Source organism: Aotus nancymaae, unplaced genomic scaffold, assembly GCF_030222135.1.
Source record: "Aotus nancymaae isolate 86718 unplaced genomic scaffold, 86718_ANA_hifiasm-v0.15.2.pri h1tg000006l, whole genome shotgun sequence".
Taxonomy (NCBI): Eukaryota; Metazoa; Chordata; class Mammalia; order Primates; family Aotidae; genus Aotus; species Aotus nancymaae.
In genome coordinates this window covers 81,421,208-81,435,660 of record NW_026988417.1, presented here as the reverse complement: position 1 = coordinate 81,435,660, position 14,453 = coordinate 81,421,208, and the positions used below count along the sequence as shown (strand labels likewise).

General features: G+C 40.4%; 1 protein-coding gene across 2 annotated transcripts in view; it reads right to left on the bottom strand.

The window, feature by feature from the left end:
• HERC3 (HECT and RLD domain containing E3 ubiquitin protein ligase 3) overlaps positions 1–14,453 on the bottom strand; it is a 124,548-nt gene that overhangs the window by 101,552 nt on the left and 8,543 nt on the right. For both annotated transcript variants that reach the window (XM_012437758.3, XM_021673246.2), the window contains exon 3: positions 10,006–10,260. In XM_012437758.3, coding sequence (XP_012293181.2) covers positions 10,006–10,231 — 226 coding nt within the window. In that variant the 5' untranslated portion in view covers positions 10,232–10,260. The remainder of the gene's footprint in view (positions 1–10,005; positions 10,261–14,453) is intronic.

Genomic DNA, 14,453 nt, shown 5'->3' with positions numbered 1-14,453 from the left:
ATGTATTTGTAATGAATTCATTAATTTTTTAATATGCTGGAATAGCAGGATCAAAACAATTGTAATGAAAAGTGTTAACACAAACTATTACTACTACTACTACTACTATTACAAATAATCATGATAGCTAGTGTTTGCTTTGGCAGCGTGTATACTAAAATTGGAACAAAACAGAGATAAGCAATTATTTTTTCAAATTAAAAATAAAAATAGCTAGTACTGTTTACGATAAGCCAAGCATTATTCCAAATATCTGATATGCAACTTATTAAATCTTCACAATTCTAATAGGTAGATATTATTATCCACACGTACAACTAAGGAAACTGAGACACACAGAGTTTAAGCAACTTCCTCAGAGTCACACAGCTAGTCCAGGCTATACTGCCTCCATAATTAGCTAATACTCTAAAATTATTCACAATCAGGATTTCAACTGCTGCAAGTCAGTTAATAATTATAATAGAAATTTTGATGCACATTTTAATAATGAATGAAAAAATGATTGAAAGTCTACAAGGATACGAGATCTGTTGAAGAGATGTAAAATATCAACTGACCAGATATACCCCATTCAGGCTGATAAACTACCACATTCTACCAACCCTAGATCTATAAAAATCATAGATCATCAGCTTAGATGAAATCATCAAAATTGCCAAACTACAAATTTGCTATTATAACACAAAAATTCAGAATTAAAGGGTGGACTTACTAAAATCATTGAACATTCCTAGAACCCTGAAACCATCTCCAAAATTGCCTCTTCTCCACAATGTTCCAATTCACTTCTCCAGACTGGGCACAGTAGCTCATGCCTGTAATCCCAACACTTTGGGAGGCCAAGGTGGGTGGATCACAAGGTCCGGAGATGGAGACCATCCTGGCCAACATGGTGAAACCCTGTCCCTACTAAAATACAAAAAACTAGCTGGGCATAATGGCACACACCAGTAGTCCCAGCTACTTGGGAGGCTGAGGCAGGGGAATCACTTGAACTCAGGAGGTGGAGGTTGCAGTGAGCCGATACCGTGCCACTGCACTCCAACTTGGCGACAGAGAGAGACTGTGTCTCAAAACAAAAAGAAAAGAAAAAATTCACTCCTCCAACAAGCTCAAAAACTTAAGATAAATGTGGATCTTTTAATGTGTGTCTCTTCACTGCAGGACAACACTTATTTTGACACACACAGGACCTGTATCACCTGCTTGACATCCGCTGAACTGCATGATATAAGCTTTTTGGGTATATCTTATATTCTTACCTAGTCTATAACTGCCCAAAGGGTGGGATCTGCACTAAATTTGTTGTGTTCTAAGAGTATCTAAAACAAATGAGGAATCTAGAAGTTTAGTCACACTCAGAAGTTTTATCTGTTGAATCAATGACTGAATAAGAAGTAAATAATTCAAGGAAATAAACGAACAAAGAACAAGAAGCAAATAGCAAGGCAAAATACATCAGCCTGAAATATGAATTATCATGTGTGCTTTTTATTTGTACTCAAAAGAGCCTAAAAAAGGCAGCTGACAAACAGTAGTCAGATTTTCAAGCTAAAAAGAGAATTGTTTCTTAGTACCTTTTACCAAAGTACTTTGATCATATCTGTATTTAAACAGTAAATTAAAGAATACAAGCTTCTGGGTAGGCAAGTTTATATCCTTTTTGTTTCTTTAATACGTACTGAATAGAAATTAAATGTAAACAAGAAAAACAGTTTGACAATAAAATCTTATCAGGCATTCTCAATTAGCCTGAGAGTACAAAAATGTCTGTAAACAAAATTCCAGGATTATTAAACCCAAACTGTCAGTATTCAAGCATGACTCAAACTCAATTCCCTTTTCTTTTCTCCTTTACATATCACTTGGATGATAATAATACTGACCTACTTTACAGGGCTATCATGAGGATTAATCAGCTTAAAAATGCTAAGCACATCAGAGATAAAGAGAGCTTATATGTGTATTGTTAACCACTTTTATAATTAACAAATTAATTGAAACTCTTGTTTCACGATGCAAACCATTTTGTTAATTACTTAAAAGTAATACTGCAGGTTTTTAAGTCACAAATACCTCACATTAACAAGTATGCTCATTAATAAGTATACATTTTCTAAAACACTGGAATATCTTTACAGACAGAAAAAATAACTTTCGATTAATTATCCCAAAATAAAATGATTAAATGACAGTTCTTCCTGATCCTTAGACCTCTAAACCAGAAAGGCATTTACCCAGCTATTAAAGGAGGCAGGACATCCTACTAGTTTTGATTAGAACCATTATCACCAAAATCAGAAAGGGGTGTGCAGCGTCCTGAACCACCTGCCATTCCTAATAAGTAATAGATGGGGACCTAACAAGTGCAATGTTGAGATCTGAACACTTACTATGGCACATTCTGCCTTTTATATTAGTGTTATGCCCATGGAAACATGCACTTCAATAACAGGAAGTCATTACAGGGTTCCTTCTATTTCCTTTCAGCTCAGCTGGTTTGCTTTTCAGCAAGAGCTGATTAACATGACAGAGTTATTGCGTCCTTCAGATGCCCGAGAGCAACCTGAGAAGCTAGTTGAAAGCATTACTTCTACCAGGGTTAGAAGCAACCACAGTTTGGGAATTGATACTTTTGGACGTTCTGCTTTATAAACCTCATTTATCAAACAGCAGGAGAGCTGTTACATATGGTGATGGGCATTATGGAAATGCTTAGACTCAATACAAAATGTGAATGTGAATTTGATTAAATTACCTGCAAGAGGGAAACTAACTCAGGAGGAAGTAAAAGGAACCAATCGTAGAGACGAATCAAATAGAATTGCACAGAAATGTTAGAGCTTGCTTATACATTTTTACCCTTGGGCTTTGCTGTAAGAAGGTTTCCTGCTTTGTCTAAAGAGAATTTTAAAATCTAGCAGAGTCAAATTAGATTACACTAAATAACTGCCCCTACCACGGTTCCTGTCTACTCAAGACAGGGAGAAAGATTAGAAGACATTTATGTAAGTCCAGATATCCCTAATAACATACAGGTTAGCTTACCCTAAAATCCCAATATTGGAAATCAGAGAATGTATGAGAAAAAGAGAACTATTCATTTAGCTGAAAAGTATTGTTTACAATGTGGCTGCGTGGGAATACGAGGGGCATGGTAAATTAAGGTATTTTTTGAATTTTTTCTACAGACAACCAGTCTCTAGTTTAATAAAAGAGCTCAAGATTTACTTAATGTTCACTTAATCACTTTACTTATAAAAAATAACATTCAGGAAAAAAAAAACTCATGTTTTGTTTGCTTGCTTTATTTAAAAAAAAAAAAAAAGAGGAAGGCACACAAGACTTCCTAAAATTCCAGCTCTGTAACTTCATGTCTTAGAAAATTATAAAATAAATTCATGGACAAAAACAGTAAGGAAATTAGTAACAACCCTATGATGCATCCAATCACAAAAACTATGCTTTGTTGGGAAGGGATGAGGCATATGTCAGAATGCAAAGGTGAGCATGAAGGATAGAAAAGTCATGAGAGAGGAATGTGCAAAAGACTTATAATGCAATACTTTCTTTGAAGTTGGACATTGAGTTTAGATGGGGCTTAATATACTGCATCTAAAAAATGCTACTGGGAATCACAGGCCACTTTGCCCTTGGCCAAATCACAAATGAGTCACGAACACACCCAACCTAGAATCCTGTGTGCTGCCTGACACTCCGGGAAAATATCTGGGACCTGTATAACCAGGAGTTTCAGAATTTGATGTGTCCTTGAAATGCCTCCTTCTCAACACACACACACACACACACACACACACACACACACACACACACACAAAGTTGGTCACTTAAGAAACCACAGTAGTCTCAGGGTCAGCAACAGCAATAGTTAACTGGTAGATATTCTTAAGAAGGAAAAAAAGGATCTCCAAAACCCTTAGAATCATTGAGCAGTGCTTTTATATCACTGCTCTGGCACATCTACAGAATGCATCCCAAAAAAACAAATTGATGTGCCTTGCAGCTGAACCAAGTAGAGATAGAGTGTATAATATGGTATATGATGATTGGCAGGACAGACTCAAGGCACACATTAGAAGACTTGTCCAGGTGCATCTCCAACACCACTACCTTCTTTCAACTTTCCTTCCCTTCAGCAAGGTCAGATTATGTGGCTCCCAGGGTCGTTAGCATTTTAACAGGAAATCAAGTTTCAATGCAATAAAAGAAATCCTCCTCCAGACTAGTGCTAGATGACCACACCTATGCTGGTGGAGGCCCTGATAGGACTAGAAATATTAACAAGTCCAATCAGCACAGTAGGTGTTGATGGACAGGCATTACTCCATTCATGGACAGTACTGCAAAGCAAGAAAAAGAAACCTAAGTTTGCCACTTGGGTTCAAAACTCTCTAAGCCCCTTGGAGGTAGGCCACCAAGCAATTAACTCCTTCAACTCACTTCTTCACACTCTCAAAGCCTTAGAGGAAACAGTCATACACTCACTTTTTAAAATCCTTCACATTTCAAAGTCAATTGATCTAGGCAATGATACCAAGCTGAAATTACAGACCTGCCCATAGCCCCCAGAAAAATCCTCTTTTAAGCAAGGGGCCTTCCATCATGCTCCCTCTCCAAATACCACAGAAGCTACTTGGGGGTAGCATTCCTGTAGGTCAAGACCAACACAGGATACCTGTAACAAAGTCAGTCCGCCACAGACTTCTCTTCCACGTCTAGCAGCTCTCCAGGTCATGGTTCTCAATAAGCAAACACAGAAAACAACCTCATTCTCTTCTTCCCACTCATTAAAAACAAACCCAAATGGTATCCAAATTTAGAGTACACCTACCAATGAAAAAGTTAAATGAAGAGAGGGAGGCACCAACCCACATAATCTTTCCATTCAAAGAGGCACTATTCCAAGCTGCTATGGAGTTTATAATTAACAGACAAGCTTAACCAACAACAGAAATTTCTGGAATCTCTTGTAATTTACACTAGAGTCTGCCTCATTCCAAATTTAGATCACAAGCATGGGCTGGATTCCGAGGCTGAATACCAAAGCCTTCTTGGCACACCTCTGGCTTGGGTTTCTTGCAGTCACTCACCCCTGCTGGGGAGAGCGTCTGCAGGATGACTGAGGGCCAGCTGACCCAGTATGCAGACAGACGCAGAGCGGCTGCTTTGCCAGAGCTCACTCACATCCAGAGGCCCAGCAACACCCACCATTAGCTCCTCGGAGCTGCATCAGGAGGCTGTGCTGCAGAAATGTCTGGTTGCACTCAGATGTATTCATTATGATGCCTTCTACAGATCTTTGCTGTTCTGTGAGGGTTTTGTTTCCTTTTCCACCTGCTACCCCAGGGTGAACCCTCACAACCAGGTTCCAAGAGCAAGGTGTGCAGTGAGGCGTATCTGAGCACCTGACTCTGCTGTGAGGCTGCCTGACAGACCAAACCACAGAGAAGACAGATAAGGAGGGTGAGAAGAGGGCGGCCATCACAGGCTACTGTCAGAGGTATGTGAACCAGAGCAACTCCACCTTAAATAGGAGCTAGGTAAAATGAGGCTGAAACCTACTGCACTGTATTCCCAGATGGGTAGGTAAGCCATTCTAAGTCACAGAATGACATAGGAGGTCAGCACAAGATACAGGTCATAAAGACCTTGCTGATAAAACAGGTTGCAGTAAAGGAGCCAGCTAAAACCCACCAAAACCAAAATGGCCACGAGTGTGACCTCTGGTCGTCCTCACTGCTACACTCCCACCAGCGCCATGACAGTTTACAAATGCCATGGCAACATTAGGAAATTACCCTATATGGTCTAAAAAGGGGAGGTATGAATAATCTACACCTTGTTTAACACATTATCAAGAAATAACCATAAAAATGAGCAACCAGCAGCCCTCAGGGCTGCTCCCTCTACAGAGCAGCCATTCTTTTATTCCTTTACTTTCTTAATAAACTTGCTTTCACTTTGCACTGCAGACTTGCCCTGAATTCTTTCTTGCAAGAGATCTAAGAACCCTTTCTTGGGGTCTGGATTAGGACCCCTTTCCTGTAACATATTTCTCTGTCTGTAACACTACCAGCTGCTTTGTGGTGTCTCTTTTATCATGTGAATCCACTTCATCAAGAGCTATCAGATTAGAACAGGAAGTCTACTCCTTTTACAGAAAAGGGAACTGTGACTCAGAAATAGAAGAAACTTGCCCAAGGCCACACAATTATTTCCTGGTAGATAAAAACTAGATCCCAGTTCTCAAACTCCCAGGGCTTAGGCTTCTTTCCCTATAACTCCAGAGACAGTGCCAGCTTTTACAGGGGATGGTAAAACTGCATGGTAGCATAATTTCTGAGGCATAATGTAAAACTGCCAGATATTACATTAGAAATTTACACAGATTACTCCACCTATGAAAGAGTATTATAATCCCCTTATTTATTCATTCATCCATTTATTTTTTTGAGACAGGGTCTTGCTCTGTTGCCCAGGCTGGAGTACAATGTTGCAATCATGGCTCACTGCAGTTTCAACTTCAGGGCTCAAGCGATTATCCATCCTCAACCTCCCAAGTAGCAGTAAGAACAGGTGCACACCACCATGCCCAGCTAATTTTTTTTTTTTTTTTTTTTTAAGACGGAGTCTCGCTCTTGTTACCCAGGCTGGAGTGCAATGGCGCGATCTCGGCTCACCGCAACCTCCGCCTCCTGGGTTCAGGCAATTCTCCTGCCTCAGCCTCCTGAGTAGCTGGGATTACAGGCACGCACCACCATGCCCAGCTAATTTTTTTGTATTAATAGAGACGGGGTTTCACAATGTTGACCAGGATGGTCTCGATCTCTCGACCTCGTGATCCACCCGCCTCGGCCTCCCAAAGTGCTGGGATTACAGGCTTGAGCCACCGCGCCCGGCCTTTTTTTTTTTTTTTTTTTTTTTTTTATATCTCTATGTTGCCCAGGCTGGTCCCCAACTCCTTGGCAAGCAATCCTCTGGTCTTGGCCTCCCAAAGTGATGGGATTACAGGCATGTGCCACCAGCTCAAGACTATAATCTCCACTTTAGATTGGAGAAGGGTAATGCCTCCATTAGTTTTACCTGATTCCAAAGTTCACCATAACCTTGCTGTCTATATAGGACTACAAAGATCTCTTCCCAGTTCCCAAAATACTCCCTTCAAAGGCTGGCTAGGATGCTACAAGTCCTTCAAAGATCATTGGAGTGAAGTTCCTAAGTCCTGGGTGAATGTAGGCATTCCCACAGGGAAGAGCACACTACTGGGCTGTGACCTGCCATTAATCCCTCTGAACACATTAGCTGTTAGACATTGGCTCTCGCCTAGGGAAACAGAGGACACATTTAGGAGTTTAATGTGAGAAACAAGTGAGTTTTAACAGGAGGAAAAGAAAAAAGACTTGGTTTTTAATCTGTTTCAATATGAAGACCATTTATAAAAGTCAAGCTTTTTCCTGCCACCTCCATGGTAGTTGTATATGATACCTTTGTATTCTATTAAAATGCATAATAAATGGGATTTACTAATTTCTGAATTAGTGGCACTTTCAACTGAAATTTTATTTTAGTAAACAACAGAATCATATGAAAACCCATAGTATTGGGTGCACTGTACATGGAAGGGTGTCCATCTGTACATGACTCTACAAACCCCTTCCTTGAAATCCTAAGATTTCAGGGTCCACAGGTTAAGAAACCCTCGGCTAGAACGTGGGGTATTGCCCCTAGATGAGCAGGCCTGGTGCATGTCTCACCCAGGCTTCCTGAAGGAACCTGGTGCCAAAGAATGAGGAAGTGGAAGCCCATAAGGCACACTTCACATCCTTCACAATTTTGCCCAAGCCCTGCAGCCCTCTTTCCAACGGTCAACATAAAAATTAACAATTATACATTTATACTAATGTTTGGGCAGGGAAACTATGGAACACAGTCACTTACTATGGAAGGGAATAGAGAAGAGGGAGACGATGTCAGAGAAAAAGTTTAATTCATACTGATGCCAAATAAAAGAGTAAAATCATCTAGAAAAAACTGCAAGGTTATTCTTTAATGAAGCATCAGTGTCTGGAAGGATCTGAATTGAATGAAAAGGACAGCAGGTAACAAAAAAACGGCACCCACCCATGCTAGTGTGACAAACATGTGGCCATAATTTAAGACCCTACTTTATAATTTCTCAGCAAAAGGAGACTCACTTGAACATCATATCTTCTAAGAGGACCTTATAAATCCATGCTACACATATACTGAAAGTCAAACTTAGATTCTTTAAAAGTAAAAATAGGGCCAGGAGCAGTGGCTCACATCTGTAATTCCAGCACTTTGGGAGGCCAAGACAGGCAGATTGCTTGAGCTCAAGAGTCTGAGACCAGCCTAGACATTGCAAAACTCCGGCTCTACTTAAAAAAGTTCAGAAAGTAGTGGGTGTGTTGGTGCATGCCTGTAGTTCTAGCTAATCAGGAGATTGAGAATGGAAGGATGGGTATAGCCCAGGAGGTGGAGATTGCAGTGAGTCAAGATGGCACCACTGCCCTCCAGCCTGGGCAACAGAGCCAGATCCTGTTTCAAAAAAAAGTAAAAATAGAAGGAAAAAACTCAAATCAGCAAACTTTAAGTATGTGCAGAACCTGTTATAAATCAATTAAAAGCATTTAAATTTAAGAAAATGAATTAGCCCTGAACCTTTCCAGCTTATCCTCTTCTATCACCCTCTCTTCCCAATCTCACCACACTATTCAACATGCCCTGAACAAGTCTTGCACCTTTATATCCATACCACTGGATATCAGGTATTCAGTAAGCTTAGTCATGCTGCCACATTCATTCATACACCCAAGTGCACACGCATGCACACACACACACACCAAAGTTCTACTCAACCCCCAAAGGCAGAACCAATCTCCCCTCCCCTACACCTCTGGTGTATTCTTCAACTTACATCACACATACTTCCACGACAGCAATTGCCATAGGGATCACTGCAGTCACATCATCACCGTATCTCATTCATCCCTCCACTCACAACACCAACTACACTGCTTAACACAAAACATATAATAAGAGCATGGTGCAGAAACAAAGAAATGAATATAGGTAATCAGGAAGTAAAACTTCTGATAGTGATTGTGTGAGGATTACCTGTTCAAAAAACTGTCACAATTCTCAGCATTAAATTACTGGGTGATATGGTTTGGCTGTGTCCCCATCCAAATCTCACCTTGAAATCTCAAATGTTGTGGGAGGGACCCAGTGGGAGGTAACTGAATCATGGGGGCAGGTCTTTCCCTTGTTGTTCTCAAGATAGTGAATAAGTCTCATGAGATCCAATGTTTTTAAAAATGGGAGTCGCCTGCACAAGTTCTCTTCTCGTCTGCCACCACGTGAGACGTGCCTTTCACCTTCTGTCATGATTGTGAGACCTCCCCAGTCACGTGGAACTATAAATCCAATAAACCTCTTTCTTTCATAAATTGCCCAGTCTCAGGTACGTCTTAGCAGTGTGAAAAACTAATACACTGGGGAAAATCTATTTCTCTAACTCTGAACTAACTAGTCACCTCCCCTCCCCAGGTAACTGATATTACATACATTCGCTAATAAGATGAAAAATAAAAAGTCTTGTGGTGGCCCATGCCTGTGATCCCAGCTACTGAGGGGGCCGAGGCACGAGAATCGCCTGAACCTAGGAGGTAGAGGTTGCAGCGAGCCAAGATTTCAACACTGTACTCAAGCCTGGGCAACGGAGCAAGACCCTATCTTGAAAAGGAAAAGGAAAAGGAAAGGAAAGGAAATGAAGGGAAAGGAAAGGAAAGGAAAGGTCTTTTTCCATCAAAAGGCTTGAATTAGACACAAGGGTTCGAATCCCTGCACTGTTCAAAAGAGCCACCCTGAAAGCTGAATACTTGGTGGAGAAAGCTCCAACCAGCCCCTCTGCCAACTTTCCATTCTCACCAATAATCAACACAGACAAAGTGTACTCACCTGGCTTGTTTCCTTCCCTCTCATGGCCCAGCTGCCCCTTGGTGTTTAAACCACATGTGTAAACTTCCCCATCTTCCAGCAGGAACACAGAGTGGTTTCCCCCACAGGCCACTTCCTTGACACTTCTGTCAGATATGAACCCACACACCTGGGGCTCAGCCACAATTCCCTGCAGGTTGGTGCTGATACCAGGTTGGCCCAGAGACCAATATCCCCAACATAACATTGTTCTTATCTTTCAGGGAATCATGTAGCCTAGGAGAGAGTTAAAAAAAATTTTTTTTAATTAAAAAGAAATAGGTCATAGAAAATCAAATAATGAATGTAACCAACTTAAAAAATAACTCTCCCCTTAATATTCTTCAGATATCTTACATCTCAAAATAAAGTATATTAATACTGTTGAAAGCAGCTGCATTATAATGATGCTACTTTATGCTTTAACAAGAGTTTAAAAAACATGTTTAAACAAATTGCGTTTGTTTAAATGAATGAGTGAACAGACAGAATATGGTTTTCAGATCACTGCTAAGGAATCCTGAGTACAAGAGAGGGGTTGAAACAATCTTGGCAAACCATTAACTTAGTAACGGTTTTAAAATTACTCTCAAGACTTCACCTTATCCTTTTTCTCAATGCACCATTCCTTTGAATTTTCTGCTTATTTAATTTTTTAAAAAATTTCGAACCAATTAACTACTTTAGGTACCCTAATATTAGCTTGATTAGTAGTATTTCACCACTTGAAGTGAAGATGAGAAATGGAAGAAAAAAAAAAAATTAACTTCTCTGCCATTCCCTTTTACCCTTGGTTCCAGATCTGAGTCAAGCTGCACTTCCTACCTGAGAGACTCTGGAATTGTTGCAGTGACAGTCAGCCTGTATACCTCTGACATGTCTACTACACTGCATAACTGGTAGCTTTCTCTTTATATCTTTATAACTTAACTCCCCAAACAGATTTTAATCTCCTTCAACAAAGGGTGTAACACAGTATAACACAGGCCTCTTCTATTGAGCAAGTAATCAACTTTTAACTGATTACTGCTGACACTAGCCTAAAGTTTCAGTACCTTTCAAAAATTCATGTTTCCCTTTCATACAAACAAAAAAATCTCATCTCTCTCTACCAGTTCACACCATAAGGATGGCCAGGTAATAACAAGTGTTGGTGATAATACGGGGCTATCAGAACCATCCTACATTGGCTTGTAAAAATGTCAAATGGTGCAGCTACTTTTGAAAAGAGTCTGGCAATTCCTGAAAAGACTAAATATAGCAATACCATATGATCCAGCAATTTCACTCCTAGTTAAAAACCCAAGGGTTTATAACCCAAGACTATGTCCACACAAAAACTTATAAAGGAATGTTCTCAACAGCATTATACACATATCAAAAGGAAATAACCAAACTACCTATCAAGTGATGAATGGTTAAATAAAATATATCTATACAATGGAATATTATTTGGCTGCAATATGGATGGACTGTGAATAGATTAGGCTAAATCAAAGAAGCCACTCACAAAAATCCACAAATTATATGATTTCACTTACATGAAATGTACCGAACAGGCAGATCTACAGAGACAGAAAATAGACTAGTCTCTGCCTAGAACTGGAGGGAAAGAGGAAAATGGAGTGACTGTACCTGTTCTTTTGGAAGGTCGTGAAATGTTCTAAATTTAGGTTGTGGTGATGGCTTTACAGCATAGTAAATACACTAAAAACCCCTAAATTTTACACTTTAGATAAATTTTATGGTATGTGAATTATATCTCAATAAAGACTTTTAAATTGTCTTTAAATCTCCTTTCTCTTGCTAAATGTCTACTGCCTCTGCATGTCCACACCAGCAAATAAGAATGTCTTGAGTTTAATTGTGAGAATGGTCATTACCAAAGTAACAGGCACAAAAGGCTTAATGAAAGTATTTTTCCTACAACGGAAAAGAGGAGGGAACAACCCCTAGAGTTTAACATGGGGGAGGTAGCAATTTTTTCAATATTTTATTCCTGCTTACAAAGACATAAGAGGAGAAGAAGCTTTATGTAATGCTTTGGTCGGAAATGAAATAACTGTAACTTCAAAAGTTCTTCTGACTCTTTATGAGTAAAGCTGGAAATCTTGTCAGTGGATCTTCTGTTCAGGAAAATACCCCATGAACCTCTCTGGTTTTGAAAGAAAGGTCCAGGATTTAGAGACAAAAGGAGATGGGGAAAATCCCAAGCATGCTTTATAATATAGTAGATGCTCCTATTTAAGATACCAAATTAAGAGAGAGCAATTGGCCAGATTCACGCCTGTAATCCCAACACTTTGGGAGGCCAAGGCAGGTGGATCACCTGAGGTCAGGAATTCCAGACCAGCCTGATCAACATAATGAAACCCCATCTCTACTAAAAATACAAAAATTAGCCAGGCGTGGTGGCGGGTGCCTGTAATCACAGCTACTAGGGAGACTGAGGCAAGAGAATCCCTTGAACCCGGGAGGTGGAGGTTGCAGTAAGCCAAGATCGTGCCATCGCACTCCAGCCTGGGCAACAAGGGTGAAACTCCATCTCAAAAATAAATAAATAAATAAATAAAAAGAGGCCGGGCACGGCGGCTCACGCCTGTAATCCCAGCATTTTGGGAGGCCAAGGCAGGCAGATTACCTGAGCTCAGGAGTTCGTGAGCAGCCTGGGCAACACAGTGAAACCCTATCTCTACTAAAATACAGAAAAAAAAAAAAATTAGCCTGGTGTGGCAGCATGCACCTGTAGTCCCAGCTACTCGGGAGACTGAGGCAGAAGAATTGCTTTAACCCGGGAGGTGGAAGTTGCAGTGAGCCGAGATCAGCCATATGCACTCTAGCCTGTGCAACAGAGTGAGACTCCAACTCAAAAAAAAAAAAAAGAAAAAAAGAGAGAGAGAGACAGAGTGAATGAAGCCTGTATTATGGCTGCAAGTTTGGAACCTGGCCAGTAAACAGCAGATTCTCTGTGGCAGAAAACAGCAGATTAATTTTGAGTACAGTAGTGTCTAACACTGAGTTTGAAGTTGTTGCCTGTTCTTTAACTATTTTTGAGAATCCCAAACTTCTATCAAAGTTAAGACACAACACCCTTACAATAACTGCTATTTTGCCAAGCATGAAGAAAAAGAATCTTGAAAATAAGCCAGCAGAAAACTGACAACTGAGCAATAGTTTTGGATGAGCCACGATAGGAGAACCTAAACGTTCTTCTTCCCCTCAGAAATTCTTAGAAATTTATGGAAGACACTAAATCTCTAATCAGCATGGCTTTGGGCTTGAATCACTTTATCTGGATATTAAAGAAAACAGTGACCAGGCACAGTGGCTCACGTCTGTAATCCCAACACCTTGGGAGGCCAAGATGAGAGGGCAGCTTAAGCCCAGGAGCTTGAGACCAGCCTGGGCAACACGGTGAGACCTTATCTCTGCAAAAAAGTAAATAAGATCAGTCAAGTGTGTTAGCACACATCTGTAGTCCCAGCTACTCAGGGGGCTGGGGTGAAAGGATCGTTTGAGCCCAAGAGGTCAAGGCTTCAGTGAGCTGTGATCACACCACTGCACTCCAGCCCAGGCAAGAGAGTGAGACCCATCTTAAGTACATTCAGATTACATTTCAGTTTCCAAATGTACATTTTGTTTTTGTTTTTGTTTTTGAGACCAAGTCTTGCTCTTGCCCAGGCTAGAGTGCGGTGGTGCAATCTCAGCTCACTGCAACTCCACCTCCCAGGTTCAAGCAATCCTCCTGCCTCAGCCTCCCAAGTCACTGGAATTACAGGGATGTGCCACGCCGCCCAGCTATTTTTTTGTTATCTTAGTAGAGATGGGGTTTTGCCATGTTGGCCAGGCTGGTCTTGAACTCCTGACCTCAAGTAATCCACTCAAGCCTCGGCCTCCCAAAGTGCTGGGATTACAGGTGTGAGCCACAGCATCCAGCCGGTTTCCAAATATACATTTCAATTATAATTCTGAATATCCTTTTCTAACCATATTTCTTAAACATGCTACTCTCTCTGTATTGAGAATCACTGTTCTAGGTCCTATAGGTCAAAATATCAGGATTTCAAGACAAGATTGCAGACTTCAAAGGTGTCTTGCCTAATCTTTTTATTGGGACATTCATTTCAACCTAATGAAAAGAGGATGGATTCTAATGGAAATGGTGAAGAGTTACTACGAATTATACCACCAGGAGAACACATCAAAGCTAAATATATCAGCCAGTCTACAGAAGAGAACTGTCAACGTATGAAGGACACAGCTAACTGGCTGTTCTGTACAAAGTCAGCTTTTAAAATGACAAACTCCTTTCTCCCAAGGCAAAAGCATGCCCAAATGGCTACAAATTAAAGATTATAACACAGACGAAGCTAATACTTTCAACCTTTCTTGACAATAATTAAAGTACTATGGCTTTAACTCAATGACCT